The following is a 12,099-nucleotide window of genomic DNA, read 5'->3' as shown; positions in this document are numbered from 1 at the left end:
ATCTCCCTGCCTACCACGAGGTTAGCCAGCGTGCTTGGGCATTCCCTCCTCAGTTCCTTCTCAACCACCCCTGGTTAGAGATGGAGCTAAGAGCTGTCCATGGATTGTTAATTCCCTTTAGTTTTCAAAATTTTAGCTTTCCTTGAAGCTTTTTTCTTTGTTTTTTGTTGGCCATGCCAAAAAATAAAAAAAAGAAGAAAAAAGAAGAAAGGGTTCGCCTCCCCTCCTGGACAAGGGTGTGCCTGGCTATCCAGGCTTCAAAAAGTGCCTTAGCTGCAAAGAATCCATCCAAGTGATAGACAGACACTCGCAGTACGTTCACTGCCTGCAAGAAAAGCACAATCCACAAAAGTGTGGTTGGTGCCAGCAGTTAAAACCCAGGTCCAGGAAAGACAGAGGGTTAAGGATCAAACTCTGGCTCATGGGGTCGGCCCTTCAGCTGCCAGAGTCCTGGCGAGAGCTGTCACTGCAACCTTCTATGTCAAAGGCAGGTGATCCCAAGGAGACGAGCCACTTAATCAAGGCTGCTAAGAAAAGGTCTGAGAGTCTCTGTAGCGAGTCCCAATCGAGCCAGAAATGGTGTCCGGCTCCATCGATGTGATCAGTACCGATGGTGTTGAAGCTGCCTAAAGTTGGTACCCAGGGCATGCGCGATACTGAGTCAACAGAGTAAGTCAGTCTGCCAAAGACCCGATGGGCACAGGCAAAGAAATACCGGTACTGCGGGAGGCATGAAAGACATGAAAGATCCACTCCGGGGAAGGCTATGTCGGCGCAGGAATCAGCACCGGCACCAACCCCAGTGCACTAACAGACAGTATAACTAGGTCTGTATCTCCGACTCCATCAGTACAAACCTCTTGGCACCAATAACCACCGTTAACGACGACATCCACATGGTGGATTTCCAGTGCACGACAGATCTCTTGGTGTTCGATGTACCAGATTCACCTCTACGCAGTACTGGGGTTCCAGTGCCAAGTTCTCCCAGAGCATTGGACTCAATGACATCTCCATGCCACACCCCACCTTTCTCCTCATTGGAGACGGATAGTGAGCTAGAGCACTTGGGTTCCCACTGCTCATCTTACCCGCCATATGGGACCCAATTTCACCATGAGCACCAGGCATATCGCTCACCCAACCCTCAACCTCCATGGTGTGGGCAGCCATGGTACCACTTCCTCCCACTGATCAAGGACGCGCACATGAAGGTCATAACAGACAGTATGGCCTGCATGTTCTACATAAACCAACAGGGAGGTGCCAAATCTCATTCCTTATGTGTAGAAGCACTAAAACTATGGAACTGGTCCATCTCCAACAACGGCCTAATATTAATTTCCTACCTACCGGGAATACACAACAGTAATAGACTTGTTTGCTACTCACCAGAACAATATATGTCCACAGTACTGCTCCAGGGCAGGGATCGGGTGACACTCCATGGGAGATGCTCTTCTCATTCCTTGGGAGAAGGGACATCTTTACGTCTTCCCCCATTCCCTCTATTACTGAAAGTCCTGTCGAAAATAAAAGGAAAAAAGCAAATATGATTCTGATTGCCTCCACCTGACCCAGGCAGACGTGGTACCCTTATCTGTCGCAGCTAGCATTATGTCCACCGATGACTCTCCCAATCACTCCTTGTCTGCTGTTGCAGAATAAGGAATGCACTCTCCATCCCAATCTGCAGATCCTGTGACTCAAAGTGTGGCTTCTTCATGGTTCCAGCACATAGAAACATCTTGCTCCGAGCAGGTACAGGAGGCGCTATTACACATTAGAAAGGGCACTACTCATCATACCTACCTTCGGAAATGGAAGAGGTTCCAGATCAGGTGCCAGCCCAAGGGGGTCACCCCTACTGCAGCCACTTTACTGGTGGTCCTAGACTACCTGTTGACCTTTAAGAAATTGTGTCTCTCTGTTAGCTCACTGACAGTTCATCTAGCAGCAATTGCAACCTTCCACTAACAGGTAAAAGGCTACTCAGTCTTCTCCCTCTGAACTACGAAGAGGTTTCTTAAGGGCATAGCAAACCTCTTCCCTCAACCCAGTCCCCCACACCCCAATGAGACCTCAATCTGGTGTTAAAAGGACTGACTAGACCGCTATTTGAACCCATCGCCACTTGTTCACTAACTCAACTTTCCATGAAGATTGCGTTTCTCATTGCCATCACTTCTGCCAGAAGGATAGGGAAGATAGCAGCTTTGATGGCACATCCCCCTTTTACTGTGTTCTTTCTTGACAAGGTGACACTCAGACCACATCCAGAGTTCATTCCTAAAGTGACTTCTGCATTTCATATGAATTAACTTATTCAGCTTCCAACATTTCATCCCAAACCTCATGAGGATAACATGGAAACCGTCCTTCTCACGTCAAGTGTATGTAGAGCCTTGGCCTTCTATTTGGACAGAACAATGACTTTTAGAAAATCTCCAAGACTCTTCCTCTCCATTGCAGATAGGTCAAAAGATACAGCAATCTCAGCTCAGAAGCTCTCAAAGTGGGTTTCCGACTGTATTAAACTCTGTTACCAATTGCATAATTTAGCACCCCCACCTTCAGTATGCACGCATTCCATGAGGTTGGTCTCCTCACCCATTGCCTTCTCCAAGGGTATCCCTATATCAGAAATGTGCAGAACAGTTACCTGGACATCTGTGCATACCTTTGCAGAGCACTATGCCATCCTGGGGGATTCGGCTTCAGATGCCAAATTTGGTGGGACAGTATTGTCATCCATATCAGACTTGACTCTGAAGTCCTTGTCTCCATTGGTGGGTACTGCTCGGGAGTCACCTACAGTGGAGCACCCATAGGGACACTACTCAGAGAAGAAGTTACTCTCCTTGTGCAGTAACGATGGTCCTTTGAGATGTGTGTCCCTGTGGGTGCTCCACATCCCATCCTCCTCCCCTCTATTTGGGAGTTTCAGTGGTTGACTCTGTGATAGAGAAGGAACTGAATGCCCGCACACACTGGCTAACCTCGTGGCAAATGGGGAGCTGTGCGGGCAGGACACATTGCTATTGAAATTCTCTGATCAGCAGCACGAGGGCACAGACACACCTACAGTGAAGCGCCCATAGGGACACACATCCCAAAGAACCATTGTTACTGCACAAGGTGAGTAACTTCTTCCTGCTAAAACAAGTAACTCTGATTTACTTCTGATTATTCTCCACTTAACTGATTTCTACTTTGCCCCCAACCAATTGAGATAAAAAATAATTTGGCCTCTAGATTGCTCCTGCACCTCTTTATTGCTCTGATTCAGAATACCCCTTCTGTTTTGGAGTGCACTATGTCTGATAAAGATAAATTAATCACGGGACCGAAAGTTGCTGGTTGCCTAGCAATCACTGATCATGAACGAATTACATTAAATATTTAAACAGAGGACAGTCCCAGCCAGTTTTTATTTATATATATTTATATATATATATACACACACACACACACATATATATATACACACACACACACACACTTTCTCTCTCTCCTTGTTTCAGAAGAGTTATTTTCTCAAAGCTGAGGGAAATTATGAGTGAAATTGATTCAGAGGAAAAATTTAGACAGAAAAATATGAATGTAAAAGGGGAGTTGTTTAAGAACAGTTTATTTGATGGCCAAAAAGCCATGATTCCATAATCATGAAAGATGACAACTTTGGCTAAAAGCACATCCTGGTTCAGTGGAAAAGTGAAGACAGCAATTAGAAATAAAAAAGCAACATATAACAAATAGAAATAAAGGGGAAAGAGATAGCAATCAATATAAATTAGAAGTTATGAAGAGTAGAAAATTGATAAGGGAATCTTAAAGACATCAGGGAAAAATCCATTGTTGACAGGGCTGACAATAAAAGATGTTGTTTTTAAAATATATTGGGAACAAAAGAAATCCTAGCAATAATATAGGCCCACTATGAAATGGAGATGGCAAATTGTTAATAATAATGTAGAAAAAGCAGAAGTTAAATATATTTTGTGTTCTGGTTTTGAAAAGAAGCAGGATGATGTGATTGTGTCATATGATGGTGATGAAGTACTTTCCAGTCCATTAGTAACTAATGTAAATGTTAAACAACATCTACTCAGTATAAACATTTTAAAATCAGCAAGCCCAGAGAATGTGCACCCAAGAGTCCTAAAAGAGTTGGCTGAGGAGATCTTTGACCTGCTAATGTTAATTTTAAATAAATCTTGGAATACTGGGGAAAATCCAGAAGACTGGAAGAGTGCTAATGTTGAGCCAATAGTCAAAGGAGACTGTGGGAACTAAAGGCTGGTTAACCTGCCATGAATCTTGGGCAAAACAATGGCGAAGCTGATACAGAACTCAATAAAAAAAAGAGTTCAGGGTAGGAATAAAATTATTGCCAATAAACATGGAAAATAGCTCATGTCAAACAAACCTGATTTTATTCTTTGCTGAGAATACAAGTTTGGTTGATAAAGATAACGGCATAGATTTAATATACTTAGACTTTTGTAAGGCGTTTGACTTAGTTCCGATTAATATTCAGCGCTATTCTGATTAAAAATTTAGCATTATAAGGTGTCAACAGAACACATGTTAAAGGGACTAAGAACTGGCTAAGTGACAAATCTCAAAGAGTAGTTGTCAATGGGGAATCATTATCAAATGGGCATATTTCTAGTTGGATCCTGAAGCAATCAGTACTAGGCCTGATGCTGTTCAGCATTTTCCTCAATGATCTGGAAGTAAATATAAGTCACTGCTGATAACATTTGTAGATGACACATAGATTGGTGCAGTGATTAATAACGATTAGGACAGGACAGTCACACAGAGTGATCTGGATTGCTTGGGAAACTGGGTCCTTTCAAACAAAATGCGTTTTAATACAGCCAAATGCGAGGCCATACATGTAGGAAGAAGGAATGTGGGCCAGATGTGCAGCTGGGGGTTTGTATCCTGGAAAGCAGTGAATCTGAGAAGGATTTAGGGCTCATAGTGGAGAAGCAACTCAGCATGAGCTCCCAGTGCAGTGCTGTGGGAAAAGGGGCTGATGGGACCCACAGATGTATAAACAGAGAAACAGGGAGCAGGAGCAGGGGGGTATTTTACCGCTGTATATGGCACTGCTGAGACAATACTGGAATAGTGTGTGCAGTCCTGATGTCCACCTTTTAAAAAGGATGTTGAGTAATTGGAGAGATGTGGAAAAGAACCACAAAAATGAGTCGAGGGCTGGCAAAAATGCCTTACAATGAGAGAAGTAAAGAGCTCCATCTGTTCAGTTTATCGCAAAGAAGACTGAGAGGTGACAGAGCCCTGGTCTACACTGGGGGAGGTATCTTCTCCTTCAGCTACGCAACTTCAGCTACGCGAATAGTGTAGCCGAAGTCGGCGTACCTTAGGTTGATTTACCTGGCTGTGAGGATGGCAGAGAGTTGACTGCTGCCGCTCCCCCGTCGACTCCGCTTCTACCTCTTGCCGTGGTGGAGTTCTGGAGTCGACGGCAGAGTGATTGGGGATCGATTTTATCGTGTCTCGTGTAGACACGATAAATCAATCTCCGATCGATCACTGTCCGCCAATCCGGCAGGTAGTGTAGATGTACCCTGAGTCACAGTGTATCCATTCCTTCCTGGAGAGAAAATCCCAGGTGTGAAAGGGCTCTTTAATCCAGTGGAGAAAGACAGAACAAGAACCAATGTCTGGAAGCTGAAACCAGACAAATTTAGGTTAGAAATAAGACACAGATTTCTAGCCGTGAGGGTGATTAATCATTGGCACAAACTCCCAAGGGAAGTGGTGGATTTTCATCTCTTAATGTCTTCAGATCTAGGCAGGATGCCTCCTGGAAGATTTAGTCAAACACAAGTTACTGGGCAAAATACAGAGGTAACTGGGTGAACGTTAATGGCCTGTGATGTACAGGAAGTTAGCGTAGGTCCTTCTGGCCTTCAGCTCTATGAATCTATGGTGCTGCCTGGAGGTAGTATACAGATACTCCAAGAGCTGAGGAGTGAAGGTCCTGCTGAGATCAGATGGGGAAGGTATTTGCACCAAGAGGAGGGACTGGGGACTTCAGGTTTGTTTATTTGGGGATTTTTATTTATGCCAGAGGGGAGAGTTTCTCGTTTGGCTGGAGGCTTGAGTTACTCTAGCAACAGAGAGAAGCTGAGACTCAGCCAAGGGGCAGTGAGGCAGCAATCACATGTTGTGGCATAAAAGGCATGGCCCTTTTGCAGATGGCCAACAGACAGCCCAGGCCGCCGCACAGCACATTGATCACATTGAGCGTGCTGGGGGAAGCACAGGCACTTCCTCTCTTATTAGCTGATCAGTCACCTGTGGCTGCTGGACTTCCCCTAACACGCAGCCATTCCTGCCAGCTGGGGTCAAGCCAGAGCTCCTACAAGGAGCCGCTCTCATCTGAGCCATGATGGAACCAGCCCACTGGGAGCCACGTAAAGAGAACCAGTTTCTGGGGCTGGGTGACGGTGCATTTCCTGTTTTAATAAATGGTTGATCAGTTGTTACGGAATCCAGCTGGTCCATAGGTTCTTTAGATCCATCTAGAACACCTTCTGTTGTGGTGTGTATAACTATCTGTACCACAGAGTGCTCATATCTAGATCCTGCTTATCGAATGTGTTAATTGTTGAGTAGCCCGTTATAAACTATTTGCAAATGAACCCCTAGTACCAGTGACCATTTTATTTTGTTACTAAAATAGTAAAAGGCAAGACATAACCCACCCTTAGCATTCATGGTTAAAACCCAGCTTTATTACAAGCAGTGCAACATTTCGCCAACCATTTGCACAGCCAGTTCAATGTGAATGTCTTTGAATACATGTCTGAATGGAACACAGCTCTGTAGGATCAAGTGTATCCATTTCAGTTTAATGTAAGGCAGGGCCTCCCAGAGGATTCAGGGGGTCTGAGGCAAAGTGGGGGAGCTGCGGCACTTGTACTCACCCGGCGGCAGTCCAGGTCTTCGGCGGCATTTCAGTGGCGGGGGGGCCCTTCAGTCGCTCCGCATCTTCGGCAGCACTGAAGGGCCCCCCGCTGCCAAAGACCCAGAGCAACTGAAGAGGCCCCCCCGCGCCCCCTCCCCCCACTGCCGAAATGCCGCCTAAGACCCGGACGACTGGCAGGCCAGGGCTCGCGGGGCATTTTGGCGGCGGGGGGCCCCTCAGTCGTTCCGCGTCTTCGGCAGCACTGAAGGGCCCCCCGCCACCGAAATGCCGCCGAAGACCCGGACGACCGGCGGGCCAGGGCTCGCGGGGCATTTTGATGGCAGGGGGCCCCTCAGTCGTTCCGCGTCTTCGGCAGCACTGAAGGGCCCCCCCGCCACCGAAATGCTGCCGAAGACCCAGAGTGACTGAAGGGCCCCCCGCCGCCGAAATGCCGGCCGAAGACCCGGACCACTGCTGGGCCAGGGCTCGCGAGGCCCCTGTGGGGCCCGGGGCCTGGGGCAAATTGCCCCATTTGCCCCCCCTCTGGGCGGCCCTGATGTAAGGAAAGTGATTGCCTCGTCTGGCTAAGGGAGTGTTGTGTGTTCACCTGGGTTTGCAGGCAGGCTGCATGTACAAATCAGCAGCTATAGGACCATTGTGAGTGGCAGAGGCAACAGGCTTCTCACAGGAGCAGCCCCTGCACTCCTTTGCTCTGGTAGCACAGGGATTCCTTCCTTCTGCTCCTCTGCAGGGAGAAGGATGCAGGAAAGGTGATGGGGAGGAGGCAGGAGTCAGCATATGAGGAGCAGTCTGATCTGTCCCTATGGATGGAGTGAATTGCTGATTCCTGTGTACACAGGATGGCCCTGGAGAAAGCGTGCCTGACCCCAGCCCAGCCAGTTTCCTCATGTAGCTGAGTGCCTCTGTGGCATCCAGAGGATGCAGTCGAAGGTGCTGCAGACGCAGACACATCTGTGCAGATTTGGCAGGGGAAGACAGTCCCACCCAGTGGCCTTTCTTGCTGTCTCATTGCATCGCTAGGTTATCTAATTGTTTTCTTTAGCCTGAAGAACCATCTCCTCCATTGCTTCCTACCTGTGCTTCTCTGCTCTCCATCACGGTGTGCTGTCCTAGTCCTGACATTGGATTGTCCTGTTTCAAACACCATGAGGGGGCGTCAGTAGCCTTCTTTCTTTGTTAATGTTTATTTCCTCTTTCTCTTGCTTATCCCCTTTGTGCCTTGTCTTGGGGGCTGGGCTGCAGCTGGAGCCTTGCGACACCGATAGCGATGAGGAAATTCTGGAGAGGCTTCTGGAGCTCCCACATCAGCAGAACTGCAGCAAGAAGTTGTTTAGCATTCCCGAAGTGACAGAGGAAGAGGATGAAGAGGAGGAGGAAGAAAAGTGTGTACATGTGGAGAAGAGAGAATCTCCAGACTGCTCCCTGGAGAGACATCCATACCATACAGAAAGGAAGGGGACACCCCATCCCATAAGTGCCCCTCAGGCATTTCCAAACACAGATGGTAATGACACCTACCAAAATCTTCCCAAGCAGGCTCCCCAAGAGGCTCTTATCCTTCAGAAGACCAGAGAAGACTCTGACGATGAGAATCCTGCCTATCTGGAGCTGAGCTGGACTCAGAAGAGGGGTAGCTGTAATTGGAGTTACCAGGAGAGTAGAATGAAGCCCACTGCAGGCACAAGCCCCCAGTGGGGCAGAAAGAAAGGAGATAATTCTCAAGAAAGGGTCCATGATCTGCCTGAGGTGAGCAGGAAGAAACGGAGTGATGTCAAAGAGCATTGTAGTCGCCTGCTGAACACCTGCAGCCTGACAGGCGGCAGCTTGTACAGAGCCCATAGCCTCAAGGAGAAGCTGAACGTCGTAAGCAGTGCTAGTGGCAAGGGTAGGTCAGAAATCTGTGGTCATGCAAGACCAGGCACCTTTAGAAAATCCCACAGAAAGTTAATGCCGTCAGACTTAGCAGAGCCCGCTGCATTGACAGCCCACTGCTTCAACACAAGGAGCCTCGAGATCAATATTGAATATGACTCCGAGGAAGATCAGGATCTGACCTTCCCTTCCAGCCCCGGGAGCAGTGAATGGCCAGATGGCAGTGTGGAGGGGTCCCAGACTGGCTGTGAAGGGTGGAGTGATTGCTCCAGTCAGTCTGAGTCTGCCCACTCTGATGGGAGAACCCCGCTGAAGAAGCAAGAGTTTGGGGAAGAGGAGGGAATGGAGTGGGCTGGGTCTCCACGCCACCACCCACAGTTACCTTGCCCAGAGAAGGAGGCACTGAGGAGTGAAGGCAGCTCAGAGGAGCAAGGCTGGGAACAAGAGGATAGTCCAGCTGGCTGGAGGAAGATGCCGGAGCGCCCTTGGAAGGGGATACATGGTGCTGCGTTGCACGCAAGGGTCTGGGTGACTTTTCCTCTTCTGGTTTTGAAGCAGCTTGTAGTGACAATAGTTTCCTCCCCTGCCCGTGTCCCCAGCCTGCCTGTGTGCTGCTTTGTCTAGTGCTGTACAGAAACGGACTCTCCAGCGGTATGTCTGGGAGAGCTTTTAGCGCTTGTAGATCTGTGCTGCTCTGAGGCTTTTCTTGTATCTCTGCTTATGCTTGTACTGTGGAAAGTCAGAGAAGAATCATTGCTCTGCTGCTAAGACTCATGGATGCAGTATTCCTTTTCTCAGCTGGGTCCTCCTCCCTAGGCCAAGATGCTGTCCAAGTTCAAAGACCTTGGGACCTTAGTGAAAATTCCTAGTAAATTAATGATGATCCGTGATCATTTCTACTTTTCCTTGATGTGTCCTTCCACCCCTCCTCACAACCACAATGGAGCTGTTACTGGCCTCCAAGAAAAGCACCTGTCCATGTTGACTTGCTTCAGTTTTCCACAGTGCCACATAATTCTCATCTCTGGAGTGTCCCAAAAGAGGAATATTGCATTTGCATTGCTTTTTGTGGTGTGCTTAGTGTCGCTGGTGAGGGGTGGAGCTGGGTCCATGCTAATTCAGAGTTCAAAGCATGGCCATTAGTAACTCTCTAGTGGTTTCTGTTGCAGGCTTCTGATAATGAAGATCTGAGGTTACAGGAGTTACTTGGCTCACCAGCTTGGCAGACTCAAAAGACCCAAAAAGGGAACAAGACCTTGAGAAGAAACCGAATCTTGAAATCTTCCATCTCCAGTTCAGGTGAGCTTGTCAGCGTTTCTTGAGACTATTTTCCATCGGAAAGGGAGCATAGTACAGGGAGAGAGAGACAGACAGAGAGGGATGGAGCGAGATAAATCTGTTGTGAAATGTTGAAAGAGAAGCCAGTAACTTCTGTCCTGCAAACATGTAGATTTGGAGGCATGACGTCCCTAGAATGCGGTGCTAACCTCATTTCCCTTGCTTGCAGGCACAGCTTCAGACAACTCAGTCAGGATATTTGTGGCCCTTTTTGACTATGACCCCATTTCTATGTCACCTAACCCTGATGCGGCTGAAGAAGAGCTCCCATTTAAGGAGGGGCAGATTCTGAAGGTAAGAACAGTGCTACATGAGGTCTTCTCTTCCATGTTGCTGCTAAGCTGCCACGTCCCGGCCACAGATGGCTGGGACGTTTGGATGCAGAATTCAGTTGAACAGACTGTCGTTACCTTCCTTAAACTGCTTTGCCTGCAGAGCATCCCTGCTTTCATTACGTGGCTCACGCTCCCTAATGTGAACTGATGCAGATGCTGTTTCTCCTCTTCTAGGTGTGTGGCGACAAAGACGCTGATGGGTTTTTCAGAGGTGAATGTGCAGGAAGGGCAGGGTACATCCCTTGTAACATGGTGTCTGAAGTTCAGGTGGAGAGTGAGGAAGCGAGGAAGGAGCTGTTAAAGCAAGGTTACGTTCCTGCTGCCACATCGGTGGAAAGCATAGGTACTGTACCTCTCTCCCACACTACTCGGGTTCTGCATGTGGACAATGCCTTTCTTTCCTGCCATTCAGGAAGCTCAGCACTGCTGTCATGCATTGCACTGCAGCTGCATGCCAAGGGGGTTCTCGTGGCCACCCTCAGGAGCATCAGCCCCCAGAACCCCTGCTGTTGCTATAGCGAGCAGCAAGGGCTCTGTGCACGTGAGCTGAGTGTCCTGGCCTGAGGCTCTAATTGCTGTAGTGTCTCAGTTCAAAACCTGCCCTTCCAAACTGCAGCATTGTTCCAGGCCGCCTCCCATGTGTGGCACTGAGTGTGGACATGCAAGGGAGCGGCACGTGGGGAGGATGCTGTCTCCGTATCGGTTTTAATGACGTGTGTGCTTTGTGAGAGCTAACCCTGGCGTTCCTTTCCCCTGGGCCAGCCGCTGTGCAGTGAGGAGTTGAAGTGGGGGCTGCTCCTTGTTGAAGTACATGAGAAGAACATGGCAGGGAGCAGCAGGAGGGAGCAGAGCAGTGCCTCAGCTTCAGTCCAGCGTGGGCGCCTCATGGCCTGCAGCTGACCAGCCCTTGGGCAGGGGAGGCACTACTTTTAGGAGAGCATAGTGTGTAGTCAGGGGAGGAGGAGGAGGAGACGGGTGGGTGGAGGTGGGGAAGAAAGCCAGGGCTGAGAGGAGAATAGTGACGAGGGAACTCTGAGAGGAGGGAGCCTGAGGGGAGGGAGAGAATGAGGGGAAGAGAGAAAAAGAGCTGAGTTTTACAATTAACCACACTGCTTTGACTCGTCTTTGTTGCATAGATTGTAACTGAGTGCGAAGTACACGTACGTGGCCCTAGAGAAGCCAAACGGTGGTGGCACTCGGGCTCCTGGTCCGTGCCAGCGAGTGTCTGAAGCATGGGGCCTTAGTGCTCTATGCACAGCATAGCGTCTCACGCGCATGAAGCTGAGCCTGAGAAGGGCAAGAATCCCTCTGTTATCATAGCCACCAGGGGCCTTAGTGAACTGCAAGATCTCAGCCAAACCTGGATGGGAATTGTGGGCATGGCACCTGCCAGCAGCCAGAGTTCCTGGGAGAATACTGGCATGTCTTGCAGGCCCTCCGGACACCCTGGCTGCTCCGAGTGAATCCCGGATATTCTGAGTGCCATGGGTGGACGGCAACACTGGAAGGTTAGGTCTAGGGCGGGGGTAGAACTTTCCTACCAAATGTGGAGTGACGTGCACACGAGGCTCCCAACTTCACACC

The 12,099-nt window shown here is 48.8% G+C and overlaps 1 protein-coding gene across 13 annotated transcripts in view; it reads left to right on the top strand.

The window, feature by feature from the left end:
- Nucleotides 1–12,099, top strand: part of TSPOAP1 (TSPO associated protein 1) — a 167,168-nt gene that overhangs the window by 130,933 nt on the left and 24,136 nt on the right. For 11 of the 13 annotated variants that reach the window (XM_044993489.1, XM_044993485.1, XM_044993488.1 and 8 more), the window contains 4 exons: nucleotides 8,213–9,370; nucleotides 10,012–10,141; nucleotides 10,350–10,474; nucleotides 10,690–10,858. In XM_044993489.1, the coding sequence (XP_044849424.1) occupies nucleotides 8,213–9,370; nucleotides 10,012–10,141; nucleotides 10,350–10,474; nucleotides 10,690–10,858 (1,582 nt within the window). The remainder of the gene's footprint in view (nucleotides 1–8,212; nucleotides 9,371–10,011; nucleotides 10,142–10,349; nucleotides 10,475–10,689; nucleotides 10,859–12,099) is intronic. The other 2 variants (XM_044993486.1, XM_044993491.1) reach the window with 2 other exon arrangements.

Source organism: Mauremys mutica, chromosome 19 (assembly GCF_020497125.1).
Source record: "Mauremys mutica isolate MM-2020 ecotype Southern chromosome 19, ASM2049712v1, whole genome shotgun sequence".
Classification (NCBI taxonomy): Eukaryota; Metazoa; Chordata; order Testudines; family Geoemydidae; genus Mauremys; species Mauremys mutica.
Note: the sequence above shows the minus strand (reverse complement) of the source record. Positions and strands in the feature narration are given on the sequence as shown.